At 42.1% G+C, this 15,073-nt stretch overlaps 4 protein-coding genes and 1 non-coding gene across 5 annotated transcripts; 1 reads left to right on the top strand and 4 right to left on the bottom strand.

The window, feature by feature from the left end:
- Positions 1 to 506: 506 nt before the first annotated feature.
- Positions 507 to 588, bottom strand: BYT42DRAFT_t65. The gene has a single exon. It is a non-coding gene; the product is annotated as a tRNA-Ser (tRNA).
- Positions 589 to 1,094: 506 nt separating this feature from the next.
- On the bottom strand, positions 1,095 to 3,534 carry BYT42DRAFT_598190 (amino acid permease-domain-containing protein). Its single transcript, XM_051570962.1, has 3 exons — positions 3,144 to 3,534; positions 2,977 to 3,057; positions 1,095 to 2,916 (listed from the first exon to the last, which is right to left on the bottom strand). Exons 1-3 carry the CDS (start codon positions 3,249 to 3,251, stop codon positions 1,423 to 1,425), a joined length of 1,683 nt encoding a protein of 560 aa, XP_051424639.1. The 5' UTR covers positions 3,252 to 3,534; the 3' UTR covers positions 1,095 to 1,422.
- A 3,474-nt stretch (positions 3,535 to 7,008) lies between these two features.
- Positions 7,009 to 9,640, top strand: BYT42DRAFT_566254 (chitin synthase 1). Its single transcript, XM_051567945.1, has 5 exons — positions 7,009 to 7,031; positions 7,123 to 7,367; positions 7,430 to 7,678; positions 7,757 to 8,575; positions 8,663 to 9,640. Coding segments are annotated over exons 1-5 (2,250 nt in total). The 5' UTR covers positions 7,009 to 7,030; the 3' UTR covers positions 9,599 to 9,640.
- Positions 9,641 to 10,188, bottom strand: BYT42DRAFT_566252 (Tim10/DDP family zinc finger-domain-containing protein). Its single transcript, XM_051567944.1, has 2 exons — positions 10,048 to 10,188; positions 9,641 to 9,977 (listed from the first exon to the last, which is right to left on the bottom strand). Exons 1-2 carry the CDS (start codon positions 10,146 to 10,148, stop codon positions 9,815 to 9,817), a joined length of 264 nt encoding a protein of 87 aa, XP_051424637.1. The 5' UTR covers positions 10,149 to 10,188; the 3' UTR covers positions 9,641 to 9,814.
- A 453-nt stretch (positions 10,189 to 10,641) lies between these two features.
- BYT42DRAFT_566248 (S-adenosyl-L-methionine-dependent methyltransferase) lies at positions 10,642 to 13,307 on the bottom strand. Its single transcript, XM_051567943.1, has 4 exons — positions 12,254 to 13,307; positions 12,020 to 12,073; positions 11,582 to 11,946; positions 10,642 to 11,318 (listed from the first exon to the last, which is right to left on the bottom strand). The coding sequence occupies exons 1-4, from the start codon at positions 13,081 to 13,083 to the stop codon at positions 10,999 to 11,001; spliced, it is 1,569 nt and encodes a 522-aa protein (XP_051424636.1). The 5' UTR covers positions 13,084 to 13,307; the 3' UTR covers positions 10,642 to 10,998.
- Between the last annotated feature and the right edge of the window lie 1,766 nt (positions 13,308 to 15,073).

The following is a 15,073-nucleotide window of genomic DNA, read 5'->3' as shown; positions in this document are numbered from 1 at the left end:
AGTTATCTGATAACCCTTACAGTAAGTAAATGATCAACCAATTCTCCAAGCTCTACATTATTTCACTGTTCTCACAATGCTAAATGTTGTAATATCCAAACGGGAACGTCCGAGTTCCAACGCGACTTGTACTGCATCCATTGCTCTTCTGCGTTTTTTTGTAATTCTATATCTGTGGTACTATTACTTACAATGACAAGTTCATCCTTGCAATAATCCCGAAGATGGTATCCTTTTGCGTTATTAGATAATCATCTTTTGGCTAAAATGCTGAATTACAGTGACTTGCTTCTTTCGTGGGTGGAGTCTAACCCTACGACTCCTGTTGGAAAAAAAGATTTTGCGATTCCGACCTTCACTGCGCTTTTGCTGCAATTTGCAGCTGCAATCATTGATCCTTTTACTGCTGTCAAAAACAAGGTTTATTCTCATGATTAATTTGGAAAATAAAAGATATCCAAAAAAAAATAGGCAATCCGCAGAAATTGGGATTGCAAAAGTTTAAGCGACAGCTGCAGGATTCGAACCTGCGCGGGCAAAGCCCATGAGATTTCGAGTCTCACTCCTTAACCGCTCGGACAAGCTGTCTCACCGCGCGATTAATTTTTTAGATACTGAGGACGTATAGGTGATGACGTCACAATCCGGTCCGGAATCTTGAATCTGGGAGTGAAAATAACGGCGGCAGTTGAGGAAAAAGTTTGATTTTGACAAATTCGGCGAAGAACGGTCCGTGATAACTGACTGCCCGGGCTGATATGAGGGGATTAAGCGGTTCGAAGCGTCCATACATTGTGATACAGTATGAATATAACTTTTTTGGCATGCTCTAACGGTGATGCGCGGAATGAATTTCCCTGAGCTGAAGGCTTAAAACAGTCATGATTTTCGCTGTTGTTCCTTGCATTGTGGCGCATATTTACTACGACGATTGGTAAGTAACTCAAAGAGGCGTTGTTATCGGTTTGAGCTGCATAATTAGGTAAATTTTTTTGCTGGATCTTCTTAATCCTCAGTGGCCAAGACAATCCACAGGTAGAAAAATAGGAGGAAACTTTCACGATTGCTAATAATTTTGAAAGGTACTTGGGCTTCCCGTTTTGGCCTTGAATTTATTATCAACAGAGCACCATTGTATGGTATATGCGATTGATGATCTTAATGATAGTCTTAGAGAATTATTTGCATGCATGGAAAAAAGTCATAACAATGAAGATAATAGAATTTTGAATGTATTTACATACAAATCGGATATAAACATACAGCAAGTGAAGCGATAGACGAAAGACTTTAGAGGAATTCTGTTCCGCTTTTTGAAAAATCTATCAGCTTTCCAAGATACAAGAAATAGAAAGTTAATCTAGAAGGAGGAATCGAAATAAAATGGAAGAAGGGAGGAGGGGAAGAGTAAAGGAGATAAAATTAGAGTCGTTCAACTTGGTCAATCTGGACACCGGTGGCTTCTTCGGTTTTTTCATCAAGGGCGGTGGAAGAGTGATTGACAGTGTTATCACCCGAAGACGGCTTGCTGTCGTAGTGAAATTCGGAAGAATCTTTCAGCTGTGGGTCTTCCTTCAAGCTGTTACCAGGACCAGTGAACCACTTCTTGGCACGGAAATAGTAGTAGCTCACAGAGCCACCAAGCACGAAGACAAGTGGAGCACAGGCGTAGTTCATGTTTTCGGCAGTAACAGGATATTCAGTGGGACAGATGAACAAAATGGATGTGAATAAAATCCAGAAACAGCTGGTGATATTGATAACGTCGGAAAAGGGACCGAGGTGGAAAGGGCCGCGTTGGAACTTGTTGCGAGCGACGGTTAATCGAAGGAAAATGGGAATAAAGTAGGCCAAGGACGATGCAATGGTATTGATGGACACAATAGCATTGAAAGCGGTCGTGTTGACGATGTAAAGCAAACCGACAATGATGGCAAAGATGACGTTACCCCACACGGCATAGACCGGTGTCTGGGTCTTGCGGTTAACGTAGCTGAGATATTTGCTGAAAGGCATCGCACCGTCTCTGGCAAAAGCATATACCATGCGAGAACTACCCAGCGTCAACGCCGAGCCGGAAAAGAACATGGCGCCCATGATAATGACATTGAAAACGACGGTCCATTTGTAGCCGACACCGTCAAGGAAGACCTTGGTCATCTGGGGATTGATGGACGTTTCGACGACTTGGACTTGGAAGTTTTGGACGCAGAAATTGACGGACAATAAGAAAGCGAAGCCGACGATGGCGGCGGTACCGATGGCGTACAAAATACCCTTGGGGGCACTTCGTGCAGCGTCACGAGTTTCTTCGGACATGTGAGCCGCGCTGTCAAAGCCGGAAAGAGTGTACTGCGATTGCAAAAGACCGATAAGAAAAGCGTAGCCGTTGTTGGAAAATCCAGTATCGTTTTCGAAATAGGTAAACACCCATTGAGCGGTTGGTTTGTTGGGAGTCAAGGCGAGCGCGACGGCGATGATCATCAAGGTACCGATCAGATGCCAATATAGAGAGGCTTGATTGAAGAAACCGTTGTATTTGACGCTGATCGAGTTGATGAGACCGTGAATAACGGCAATCACAAGAAAAATACCGTATTGCCAATAGATGCCAGCATCATAATTTTCATCCTTGATAGCGATCACGGAAGCCAAAAATTGGGCAAGACCGAGATCAGCTGAGGTGATGGCCACGGTCAGACCTAACCAGTTACACCATCCTGTCAACCAGCAGGAGATCGGCACCCAGTCGGGAGGGGCAAGACGTGATACCCAGATATAGAGACCACCTGTCACTGGATAAGCTGAACAAATTTCAGCCAGTGACAGGCCTACACCAAACGTAAAGATAGACACGAGAATCCAACCCCAAATAATAGAGATGGATCCGCCAGACATCATGGCGTCACCCCACATCTACGGATAACATTAGAATATAAAAAATGAAATTATTGAGATGTTCTAATGATATTTTACCGGTGTTAAACCCGAAAGAATCGAACAACATCCAAAGGCCACGGCAAAGTTTGACATGGTGCCCATTGATTTTTTCATTTCCTTGGTGAAAAAAAAAGCGAATGTGTGAGTTCGTCGAATCAAAGGTTGCGGAAATGATATTGCGTAGATTGAAAATTTGGACATACTTGTTTGTAACCAAAAGATGCCAGGATCTCTTCTTCCGTTTGGAAGCGCCGTTCGCCGGATTCTTCCACTTCCGTGGGCCGGGTCAGGTCATGGGTCGTGTTAACCATTTAATGACTACGGAATAAGGCTGAATTTTCGAAGAAGAAAAAAAGGAAGATAAAAAGATCGAGAAAACGAGTCGAAAGCGAGGAACCGAACGGAATGAGCGTGTTATTTAAAAAAAAAAAAGTCTAATATCCTGTTATCGAGTAATATGGAACAGAACGTAGACCCAAAAATATAGTAATGAATAAAGAAGCAGAAAAAAAAAGATGATATGTTACAAGGAAGATATACAATAAAAGGAAAAAAAGTAGTAAAAAAAAGTGGGGAACGATGGTGAAAAAAAAGGGCTTTCTTTATAAAATGCACCATGGCTGTTTGTGCATTTAATATTTGCAGACTCCGATCTTGTACAACTTCATGAGATCGGTCCAATGGATACGGGTTATTCAGGAATGAAAGAGAAGATCCCCGAATGGAAGTATTGGGCTCAGTGATTCCTTTTTTGGGTGCAGAATTGAACGCTGTGAGTTAAAGCGTGCCTTTGTTTGCCAGTCAAAGTGGCCCGCTGACAAATATGAGGTTGTACTAGACAGATTTGGTGTTTGGATCCTTTTGATCCACATTCAAGCTTTTCAGCGAGATAAGGACTGTGTCCCAAATTAAAAAAAATTAGGGTATTCTCCAATAACCGCGACGCCTATTTGATGCCGCTCTCCCACGCAAGTTCCAAATGTGGATGTGTCCTGACTAAGGCTTCACACAATTCTCCTTTGTTTTTCATCTACCATTGACTTTTTGTCAGAACCTCTCAGGTCCACTTATGTCACAGAGATGGTCGCCCTTTGGTTTTCCCTTTGCCGTAAAGCCGTTTTCTCCTTATTTAGACCGATAGATCGGAGATTCGCCATGACGACACAGTTTTCCCATACAGCCTTCCATTTCCTGGATGGGTCATTTTACGGCATGGAAGCAGCCATGCTTTACAGCCAGCATTAATAACAAGGTACATTTTGATGTCTCGCTCAATGTGAAGTACCACGATTGGGTATGGAGAGTTTAATAATTTTTCGTCAACATTACCAAAAACAGCTGCGTCGTGGGAAAAACGGCTTTGGTTAGCTCCCTCTATTTGAATTTTTTTGATTCATCTTTTTGTTGTGACAGATCATCTCTTCTATTATCATTGTGCTTTCGGATCGTAACAAAAATCTCATTCGTTTCTCTAGATAACACTATTAGAACTTGGCTATATATACTCTTGCATAGTGTATTACGTTGCTCATGCAACCCATTGTCGTACAGCAACCACAATTATTCAAAGAATAGTATTATCGCTTCGATCTTGTCTCACCGCTTCCGAAGAGATCCTATCCTGAGTGAAATCTGCACCAACCACAGAAAGAGCGCATACTATATAAGAGCTTTCAACTGTGTTTTGCAACAGCTCTTCTCACATTATCTGCAATTGAAGCAGTTCGTCGACTGTTTTGCTCTTATTACTCTCAAATTTATGTCTCGAAGCGAAATGCATATCTTTTGACAAGGATAGCGCAAACATTTTGCACAGGCATTGCTCGTCAACGTGTGTGTGTAATTTTTTTAACGCTCTGATAAGTACTCTGGTATCAGATAAACCATACATTGACTTTGTCATGGCTCGTAACGAACTAATGTCTGATTTGCATACACTATGGATTCGCAAGAATATTGTAACTGAAATCCCGAAATGGCGGCAGTGGCGACTTTTTTTTCTTTCTCCCGAACCAGACGCCCTCTCACAAAGAAAACAACTGTAGCCTTAGGATGACAAGATTACAAAGTAGTTGACTGATTGAGGAAAGCCATGGCAACGACGACATGTCAATTATGGACTTGACGTTCGTAATGTTTTATTGGAATGGAGCATCATGAGTGAATGAGATGGATTTTTTTTTCAGCGTATACACATAGATTAAAAAAGAGATTGAGTGAATGGTAAAAATTATCCCTTTCGTCGAATAAATCACGGCAAACACTATAATGAGATGCACAGAACGTTTTATCTGATAACAGAAAGAGTGGAAACTTCAGCAGGTTTTAAAGTTATGCTCCGCACCTGAAAGTAAAAAAGGATCTGCTAACGATATTTGGTAATTCTGTGCTCGTGATATCAAAGTAAATCTCTGACGTCTTTCAAAAGCTATATTTTATCCTCCTCCCTCCTGGATCTGAAAGGTACAAATCCATTCATCTTTACTTGCCGTACTGAATGACGTTCAGCCGGCTCCACTATGTTCTCTGCTCTGTTCCAAAACTCATTGTCAAACCATGATTTAAACAGCCACACGGTTGCTGTCTACCGCTGTTCAAGTAAAATATGGTTTTGTGAGTTTAAAATGATGGAAAAAGCAAATCAATGTCAGGCGTTAGTGGCAATTGCTGATTACAGCGCCCCTGCGAATGTTTGAGCATTGTGAAGGTATTTTACGCTGAGATCGTCCTATTGTTTATTCAGTATGACCAGCTGTCTAAATGCAACTAAGTAAGAGGCGATGATCGACATTGACGTTATTTCTATTTGACGAGATACTAGAGGTTCCCATAGACTCCAATGGAAGAAAGTAGCAAAGCGCTAAATTCCGAGATGGCGATATTTGACGCTTCGCAGATATCTGATATCACCCATCATGAAACTTGCATACTGCATACTCAGCATGATAGCGATCGCACATCTTGTATGAATCAATGCTGTAATGACAATCTTCTATACTGACGCTTAAGGTCTATCATCTGCAATGAATATGGCATTCATACATGATGATACGCATAGGATACAGGATAATTAGTAGGTTACCTGGTGATCCCATTGGCAAAATCGTCGACAAAAACTAAAAAGGGACCATCGATGTAGATATTTTTCTATAGGCTGTGGCACAAAGCGAGAGCATTTTGAAAACGACGAACATTATAAATTGGAAGTGTTTCAGTAAATTGGGGCTACAGCAATTGCTCGACTTGAGTAAACGACTAGCAAGGCTATCGCCGTAAGGGCCATTAGAGGATCTGGATAAACAATGCATATATACCGACTATCAGGTCATCCGCTAGTTATACTAACGCTGCTGATGACAAGGATGACAGAGCATGATTACTGATGGTGATTATAGTGATCATGGCGATTTTGTATTAGTTTCAGCCTATTCGTAAATTAACGAATATCAAGGAGTTGCCTTTTCTCTCCTTGCACCAAATCAGAACAGTTGGAAATACAACTCCTTGATCTCGAACCCGAGCTTTTTACTTGTCGCCCCGCTTTTTTTCTGATGCTATTTAAAGAAGCGAAAGTATGCAATTAACGCTTGTTAAACCTTCATAACCGTTGGTGATCACAAACAGATTGAAAATTTCATGAAATAACTTTTTTTTTCTCATCCAAGTATCGCTTCAATTTTATTGTACCTCTTGATCTGCTCATCGTTTACAGCCACATAGTCCTTTTTACACGTAAACTGATCTTTATAAAATACGACTTCAAAGATCATATGTTAATGTGTATCATGGTATATTTAGATTATCACTGTTGGTTGGTGATACATAAATCCAGCCATGTACAGTTCTTCTCCACATCATGAGCATCCAGCCTCTCCCATGCCTACGCGACCACCACATATGGCACGTTACCATACCAATGGCGAACAGCATCCATTGCAACAAATGAGGTATCAGCCATCGCCTGTGCCTAGTGGTTACCACACGCCACTCTCAGTTGGTTATGCGCAACCATCCTCCATGAAAGATGGGATGCAGCAGCCGCTTCTACAGCCACAGCCTGCTGTTCAGTTCGCACCTTCCCCCCAGTTTCACTATGGAGAAGCCCCAAGGCGGCAAGCCAGACGATACAAAACAGGTAAGCCTTCCATCAGAGTCGATGTTTCAGCATCCTTGTATACCCACTGTGTGCTTATGCGTCGATTCCAGTAAAAAAAGTCAAGTTAACAGCCGGTAATTTGGTGTTGGAGAATCCTGTACCAACGCGTTATCTCCAACATGTGCAACGAAGAGACGCCCGCGAGTTCACCCACATGCGTTATACTGCAGCGACGTGCGATCCTGCCGATTTTGCGAAACAAAACTACAAGCTACGACAGCAGTTGCTTGGACGCAGTACCACCTTGTTCATCGTGCTGACAATGTACAATGTATGCTTGTTATTTTCAGCGAGCAATAGTTATGGAGACGATGATTGACTCGTATATATTAGGAAGACGAAGTGCTTTTTTGTCGAACGATGCATGGCGTCATGAAGAACATTAGTCACTTGTGTTCTCGCACCAGGTCGTCCACCTGGGGACCCAACGGTTGGCAAAAGGTTGTGGTGTGTATTGTATCAGACGGTCGAGCAAAAATTCATCCACGAACGCTATCAGTGCTGGCAGCCATGGGCGTGTATCAGGAAGGTCTTGCCAAAAATATCGTGGAAGGAAAACCCGTGACAGCCCATATTTATGAGGTACGATTGCCATCTATTTTTGGTAAAAATTTCCATCATTGGGTAAAACCAAGAAATTCATGGACTTTTTATCCACAGCACACCACCCAGATCTCGGTTGATCCGGAAATGCAATTCAAGGGCGCAGACAAAGGCGTGGTTCCTGCACAAATTCTATTTTGCCTAAAAGAGAAAAATCAGAAAAAGATCAATTCGCATCGTTGGTTCTTTCAAGCTTTTGGCCCGCTCATCAACCCGGAAGTGTGTGTTCTATTGGACGTCGGAACCAAACCGGGCCACACTTCCATCTACCATCTGTGGAAAGCCTTTGATATCAATAAGAATGTAGCAGGCGCATGTGGAGAAATCAAGGCAATGTTGGGCCCTGGAGGTTCACAACTCTTGAATCCCTTGGTGGCTTCTCAAAATTTCGAGTATAAAATGTCGAATATTCTCGATAAACCGCTGGAATCGGTGTTTGGCCACATCTCAGTATTACCAGGTGCTTTTTCGGCGTATCGCTATGTCGCGTTGCAGAACGATGCCAATGGTCATGGTCCCCTGGAGAAATATTTTCTGGGTGAACAAATGCATGGCAGCGATGCCGATATCTTTACGGCCAACATGTACCTTGCTGAGGACCGCATTCTTTGCTACGAACTGGTAGCCAAAAAGCATGCCGCTTGGGTCCTGCATTATGTATCAAGTGCTTATGGTGAAACCGATGTACCGGACAGCGTTCCAGAGTTTATTTCTCAGCGACGACGATGGCTTAATGGATCTTTCTTTGCCGGTATTTATTCCATGGTCCACTGGCGAAAGGTCTGGAGCTCCAAGCACAATATTCTACGCAAATTCGCATTCATGATTGAGGATATTTATCAGCTGTACAATCTTATTTTCTCCTGGTTTGCCATTGTAAGTCGTCATTGCCCGACTATTTGGAAACCTTTTTTTTCACCCACCTGCGTCGTGATGAGCTGACCTACGGTTTAAACATTGTAGGGCAACTTTTATCTGATCTTTTACATTTTGACCAATGCGCTAAGTTCCGACGCACTGTCACCCAAACCATTTTCGCCTTCGATTGCCGAAATCCTGCATGTAGTGCTAAACTACATTTACGTAATATTGCTTATTGTGCAGTTCATTATCGCGATGGGAAACCGACCGCAAGGCTTCAAATGGGCGTATACGATGATTATTCTCTTTTTCGCGCTGTTGATGGGCTATATCCTTTTCTGTACGGTGTGGATTACCATTGTGGGAATCCGCGTAGCATTCCAGAGCGCCAAAGACGTCGACGATAAACTGCTAGCTCTGTTACGCCAGAGCGCGTTCCGTGAAATCATTGTATCCATCTGCTCAACGTACGTCATGTACTTTGTAGCGAGCATACTGTTCCTCGATCCGTGGCATATGTTCACGAGTTTATTACCGTACATATTCATGTCACCAAGTTATACGAATGTGCTCAATATTTACGCATTCTGTAACACGCACGATGTCTCCTGGGGAACCAAAGGTGATAACTCTGTTAGTACGGATCTTGGTGTGGTGAAAGCCAAAAAGGACGAGAATGGAGATCATGCGGTAGAAGTGGAACTGCCGACCGAACAAAAGGATTTGAACGAGCAGTACGAGGAAGCATGCCTTGATCTGAGGAAAATTGTCCAAGAACCTGTGGTCCATCGAGATGCGAAAACGAAGCAAGAAGATTACTATCGATCTTTCCGTACACGACTTGTTTTGGCATGGATTATCACCAATTTGGCCTTGGTTGCGGTGGTAACCAACACCCATGAGTTGATTTGGCTCGGAAGTTATGAGGAACGCACAAATTTCTATCTTGGGATCATCTTGTGGTCGGTAGCTGGTCTAGCCGCTGTTCGTTTCTTGGGAGCTGTTCTATACTTGATTATGAAGATATTCACTGGATGAAAAGAGTTGCGAAGATTTAAACAGTAACAACTAAATTTTTTATATGGTCAAAATATTTGTCTATCAGAAAAAACACATAAAACATCTATTCGCATGGTGTATTTTTACATAAACTCGACAGGTGAATGATAGGTGCAAGATTCACAGTAAACGGTTGAGGAAAGAAAAAAGAAGGAAGAAGAAAAAAAAGGGGAAGTGAAAATACAATGGGGTATTCTATTGAGGTTGTTGTCCCATTTGTTGCATCTTCTCGCCGACCTTGGTGTTGACGTCGATGAACTTGGCAACGCAGCGATCAATGCAGACAGCTTCGCCTTGAGTAAGGTCACCAGTCTCGTAGTCCTTGCTGATGCATTTGCTGTAGCACGAATCGGCAATACTAATGTTTTACGGGTAAGTTTTTCTCCTCCAGTTAATTGTCTCATCAACAATTCCAATGTCGTTCCTACCGGTTGAACAAATCAGTGACCATTTCGAGTTCCTGTTCAGCCATGGCAATGTTTTGCGGATTCACCGCTTGCTGTTGCATGTTGGCACCAAAGTAAGACATATTGTTGATGAATGAAAGGCAAAGTGACGATAATCCAACACTTGTTTATCTCTTAATTTACGACGACACTTGGATTGGTCGGGACAGGAATTAAAGAAAGTCACACCGTTCTGTAAGATCCAGCAGCGAAATGAAAAAAAATCGGTCCGCAATAACACCAACGTCCACACATATCCATGAGTGGTTACATTGACAAAAACGATGAGAATAGATAGAAAGGGTTCCATCGATTAGGACATGGGGCAAAGGAAATGCAGGACCGTCCACATATTCGTCTATCGCCAACATAAATATCCAACGCCCGCTGTTGCTTGGTAACAAAGAAGGTTTATTAGGCAAAGGGTAGGTGTAAATGTTCTCTTGTGATTCCGGCTCATTCATTATGTAAGTTTTCTGTAAGCAGGTACAACCTCAGTTCCATTACAAAAATATCTGTACATTTGAAGTCAAATACAGAAATCACGAAATATACGTGGTGATATTGAGCACTTTGGTAGAAAGTTGTAGTTTATAATTACGACCTTGCAAAAGTCATCAATATAGATGCAGGAGATCCTGAGAAATGTGAGGTATAAGCGTGTAAAATGTCAACTATTACACTGATATTGTAGATAAATATTATAAGATATAAAAAAAGAAGGGAAAATAGAATGTAAGAGCAAAGGACAAAAAAAGAAATTGTCAAAAACTGAAAAGAAAGACCACAATAGAGAGGGAAAAGATACATGAAGAGACATATGCAATAGCTGGGAATAAATGCAAAAAGGAAATGAAATACAATGTTAGAATAGAATAGTGACAAATGGGCTGATGAACATGCAGTGGAAAGAAAAAAAAAAAAACTTAAAGTTTAGACATTCAGGGGCGTTTGTGCGAAACAATGGTGTAAGTTCATGAATGCCCGTTGCAACTCCATCTCTTCATCCATCAACTCGAACTCCGCCTCCAGTTGTTGATCGTCACGCGTTTCGGTCTGCTTCAGTTCCGCCACAGCAGTTTGAAACGAATCAATAAGATCATGTACATCATCTCTGAACATAACGCCCAAACGACCGCCCCACACACCCAACGGTAAAGATGTGTAATTGCTTTTGACGCTGATATCGAACAAATCATGCAGCCGCCGCGCCAACCGGGGATCCAGTGACCTTGATTCCATCACATGAATAACTAACAAGCGGAGTATTAATTCGGATGGTTCTGAAGTGGGTTGGAAAGGGGAATGGAAAAAGAAAAACATAAAAAACAAGCAAATAAAACTTGTGATTACAGAACATATGCATCATGAGAAATGAAAGCATTGTCAGAGAGACAAGGATCAGGAATAAATGAAAAAATGGAAAGAAAAAGCAGCAGAAAAGATCACGGCAGAGAAAAAAAAAAAAAAAAAAAAAAAAACCATCGGTAGAAAAAATGAAAAAAGGATGGATTACCTTCCGAATTCAAAGTTTGAGCGACGGAGCCGACAAGAGGACGACCGTGGTAAATCCGCATATCCATCTCAATGATTTCGACAAAACCACCCGGTTTGGTTACTCTCCAACATTCTTTGACGAGTTGACGATACTGTTCAAATGAATAGGACAGGATCAAAAATCGACAATGCACCAGATCAAACGCATGATCCGGCAAACTTTTCAGGCCTTCCAAAAGTGTATCATAACAACGAATGAATTTGAAGTTCCGGGGCACGATACGACGGTTAGGTGAAGGGCCTCCTTCGTAATCATCGATACCCACGATGATCCATTTGGGATATCTGAGCGCCATTTCTATTCCCCAACCTCCTTCTCCACATCTAAATACATCATCAAAAATTCATTTCGATTAGTTCAACAGACTTTGCTCGTGGGGTTGTTTTTTTAACTTACCCAACATGTAACACATGCTTGTCGGCTGTAACATCGAGCGGACTACAAAATAGACTAGCGTAGAGAAAAAAAAAAAAAATTCAGGACCGACACTCTTTCAGCATGAATTTTAAATCGTCTAAACACAAAAAAGCATTTGTTCCCTCCCCCCGTTCCGCTTCGCCTCTTCCCACCCCCCATCCGACCCCCCAAAAAAAAAGAATGCAAGGAAAAAGGAAAAAGCTAGATGATTACCCATCCAAGGCAAGGTGGACCAATTCGTGCTTGACCACCCATCGGTCGGTGCGATCGGTAGGTTCATCCAGGTAATACGGATCGATGTCTTCGTCATCTTGATAATCGAAAAGATGACCGTCTTTCATCAAAGCGGCAAAATTAGGCGATGCTGGTTGAGAACAAAAGATGGAAGCAGGTCTGGATCCCACGCTCACAGGTGTGTTGTCGCCTGATATAAGCGAGGTGATAGAGTGGCGTTTCCCATGACGGTGCTGAGCCATAAGTGAAGGTGGGCGTCGATGTTGATGATCCTGGTAACTGGAAGCTAGTGAGTTATCTGGTAATACAAGCACCACTTCATCGGATCGTCGCGGACTGCTACTGAGGCTGTGAATGTGGTTGGTCCGTCGATGGTGATAATGTGGCCAGTGAAATCGCGGATAATGAGGGTGGCGGGAGCGTGCTTTTGACCATAATTCACTCAACACATTGCGTTCATTGCTATCACGGCGATGACATGATGAGGATGAGAATTGGTCGTCTGACAGTACCGAGCTACCGATGGTTTGTTGAGAGTTTCGGCGTTCTGAGGATAAAGAGTTGGCGACGGTGGGTCGGTGGGGTAATGTGACAGTTGGCATAAACGTAATGGAAGAATTTTTAGGTACATCGATAGGTTCTGCAATGCTACTTCTGGGGGTATCCATGGATCCTTGTTTGCTGAGGTCCTCTCTTGGTGACAAAGAAGGTGATGAACGCATACTATTTGTCTTGCTACGTTGCATCCAGTTTGATAACCAGCCCATAAACCAAGATCCTCTTCTTTCTTTCTTGTTGGACGATGGCATCCTGTACCAATACAAAAAAAAAGAAAAGAAAGAGGAACAAGCGTAACTGTAAAAATAGAAACGGAGAATAGAACTGCAAACGAAAAAAAAAGTGATATAAATAATACAAGTAAAAGAAGCTCAAAGTCTAAGAAAAAAACTGAGCAGAATTTACAGGGAAAGAAGAAAGAGAAAGAGAAAGAGAAAGCCAAGGAAGGAAAATAAAAACTGAACCAAAAAAAGTGCCCACAATCAAAGGATTTTTTTATGGTTTGTGTATTCTTTTTTATTTTTGTATGCGGAGACGAATGAGTGGCGCCGCATTTCGGGGTCAGGGCCGGAATAGGACCACAGGGAAAAAGCGACATCGTTTTTTCTCTGAAGACGTGACAGTCATGCAAACTACTATTTTGTACCCTTGGATTGGCGTGTGTATATCAAAGAGACAACCCTTCTACGCGTGATAAGCATATGTCGTCTCATTTTACCAATGAAGATGGATGTTTACATTATGAATGCTCCCTTTTTTACTATTATTATTATTATTAATTGTTTTCTTTGCAGCCTGTGAAGATTTTTGCATGAATAAGTTCCCAACACTCTAGGAACATGACATCACTCATAAAATACCAAGATTTTACCAGTCATTTCATGCATGCACAAAAGTCCAATCCTGATCGTCCGCCTTGCACCTAATTATCCCTTTTATACGGCACAGCCACAAAGGAAACACGTTTTCCTCTTTACAAGTTCATTCACTCTTGCCATTGAAACGAACATTAACACATGGTCTCTCATGCATTTCGTTGACAGGAACACTCACCAAGGTTCAATGCGTCGGTCCAAATACGGCTTAACAGGGTGGAATATGAGGTTTTATGTTTGTTTGGCTGATTAAATTTATCGGTTGAAAAATGGTCAACATGACGCTATACCATTGTCACATGCCAATTTGAATATGAAGTGAGCAACTAAAAAAAATATGTGATGAATCTTCATATTTCCTTTTGAATAGTACTTCTGCGAATTCTGACGCGATATCGTGTTCACAATAAGTGGCAATCACACGTTGGTGGCACCCATCCACCTGCACGCCACAATATATACACTTTACTATCCAAAAAGTCCATGACACAAACATGATGAAGAATTCTTTCAGGCCAAGCCTAACCATCAGATTTGGGATACACATTGTTACCAAGTCTACTTCCTTTTGTATATCTTAAAAAGGTACCCTTCTTACTTTTTTTTCTCCCTTTTTAAAAAGCACAACTACTTACAAAGGAAACTGCAAGTTCCGCTTCTCTCATTAGAAATGTGGGATTGATTCTAGATATGGTTTCAAGTACGTTCCACGGACGAGGAGCTCTTTGTCAATAATGACAACTAGGGCCTATGCTCCTGGTAATTGTATTTTGACCGACTCCGGTATTGGTTGAAAGAACAGTATCTTGATACTCTTTACGAGTGGAGATGGTTCATTCCACCTTTCCACGCCTACTCTTTTCAATGTTTCTATTTTTCGACTGTTGCAAGGAGAGATATCCAAGGCTTCTCTGCTAAAGTCTGGTTCTCGTTCGTCACAGCCTGGCGCTGAAATTTGGTCGTGGTTTGGATGAATACCTCAAGATCACTGGTATGAGCGGCACAGCTTTCAAGTACGCTGAGCAAACTGGTTCAACGCAAGTCAGTTGGCACGTGCCATGACGGGTTGATCCGTTGTGGTGGAGTCAGGGAAGAGAATTATGTTATTTTATATGCACAAAGACTCTATCCCGGTTAATCCCATCAAGTTCCAGTATATAAAGAACCATCAAGGAACGACGTAGAAGACCAAAAAGTACCGTCGGATTTTACAAAATCTGGAAGTCCAAGAACCTAAAGTCATCAAAGCTGAACAGGTCCTCTCGGGGCACTCGAGCCGAACCATCTCTATTGATAATCATGTCGTCTATCGAAACCGATTTTCGACCTATTCGAGGTTCTCAACAAATTCTATGGGAAATACCAT

This window comes from Radiomyces spectabilis (genome assembly GCF_025331425.1).
Source record: "Radiomyces spectabilis strain NRRL 2753 chromosome Unknown BYT42scaffold_5, whole genome shotgun sequence".
Taxonomy (NCBI): domain Eukaryota; kingdom Fungi; phylum Mucoromycota; class Mucoromycetes; order Mucorales; family Radiomycetaceae; genus Radiomyces; species Radiomyces spectabilis.
This window is presented reverse-complemented; position numbering and strand designations above follow the sequence as displayed.

What these genes read in the sequence shown, in the direction of transcription:
- BYT42DRAFT_566252 (XM_051567944.1), bottom strand. Translation starts at nt 10,148, where the DNA reads ATGTCTTACTTTGGTGCCAACATGCAACAGCAAGCGGTGAATCCGCAA. An exon ending in GTCACTGATTTGTTCAACCG is followed by an intron (nt 9,978 to 10,047) that starts GTAGGAACGACA and finishes GTAAAACATTAG; the next exon opens with TATTGCCGATTCGTGCTACA.
- BYT42DRAFT_566248 (XM_051567943.1), bottom strand. Translation starts at nt 13,083, where the DNA reads ATGCCATCGTCCAACAAGAAAGAAAGAAGAGGATCTTGGTTTATGGGC. An exon ending in GTCCACCTTGCCTTGGATGG is followed by an intron (nt 12,074 to 12,253) that starts GTAATCATCTAG and finishes TCTCTACGCTAG; the next exon opens with TCTATTTTGTAGTCCGCTCG. An exon ending in AAGCATGTGTTACATGTTGG is followed by an intron (nt 11,947 to 12,019) that starts GTAAGTTAAAAA and finishes TGATGTATTTAG; the next exon opens with ATGTGGAGAAGGAGGTTGGG.
- BYT42DRAFT_566254 (XM_051567945.1), top strand. An exon ending in TCGTGCTGACAATGTACAAT is followed by an intron (nt 7,368 to 7,429) that starts GTATGCTTGTTA and finishes CGTATATATTAG; the next exon opens with GAAGACGAAGTGCTTTTTTG. An exon ending in TTTTCTCCTGGTTTGCCATT is followed by an intron (nt 8,576 to 8,662) that starts GTAAGTCGTCAT and finishes TAAACATTGTAG; the next exon opens with GGCAACTTTTATCTGATCTT.
- BYT42DRAFT_598190 (XM_051570962.1), bottom strand. Translation starts at nt 3,251, where the DNA reads ATGGTTAACACGACCCATGACCTGACCCGGCCCACGGAAGTGGAAGAA. An exon ending in CATCTTTTGGTTACAAACAA is followed by an intron (nt 3,058 to 3,143) that starts GTATGTCCAAAT and finishes TTTTTCACCAAG; the next exon opens with GAAATGAAAAAATCAATGGG. An exon ending in TTCTTTCGGGTTTAACACCG is followed by an intron (nt 2,917 to 2,976) that starts GTAAAATATCAT and finishes TGTTATCCGTAG; the next exon opens with ATGTGGGGTGACGCCATGAT.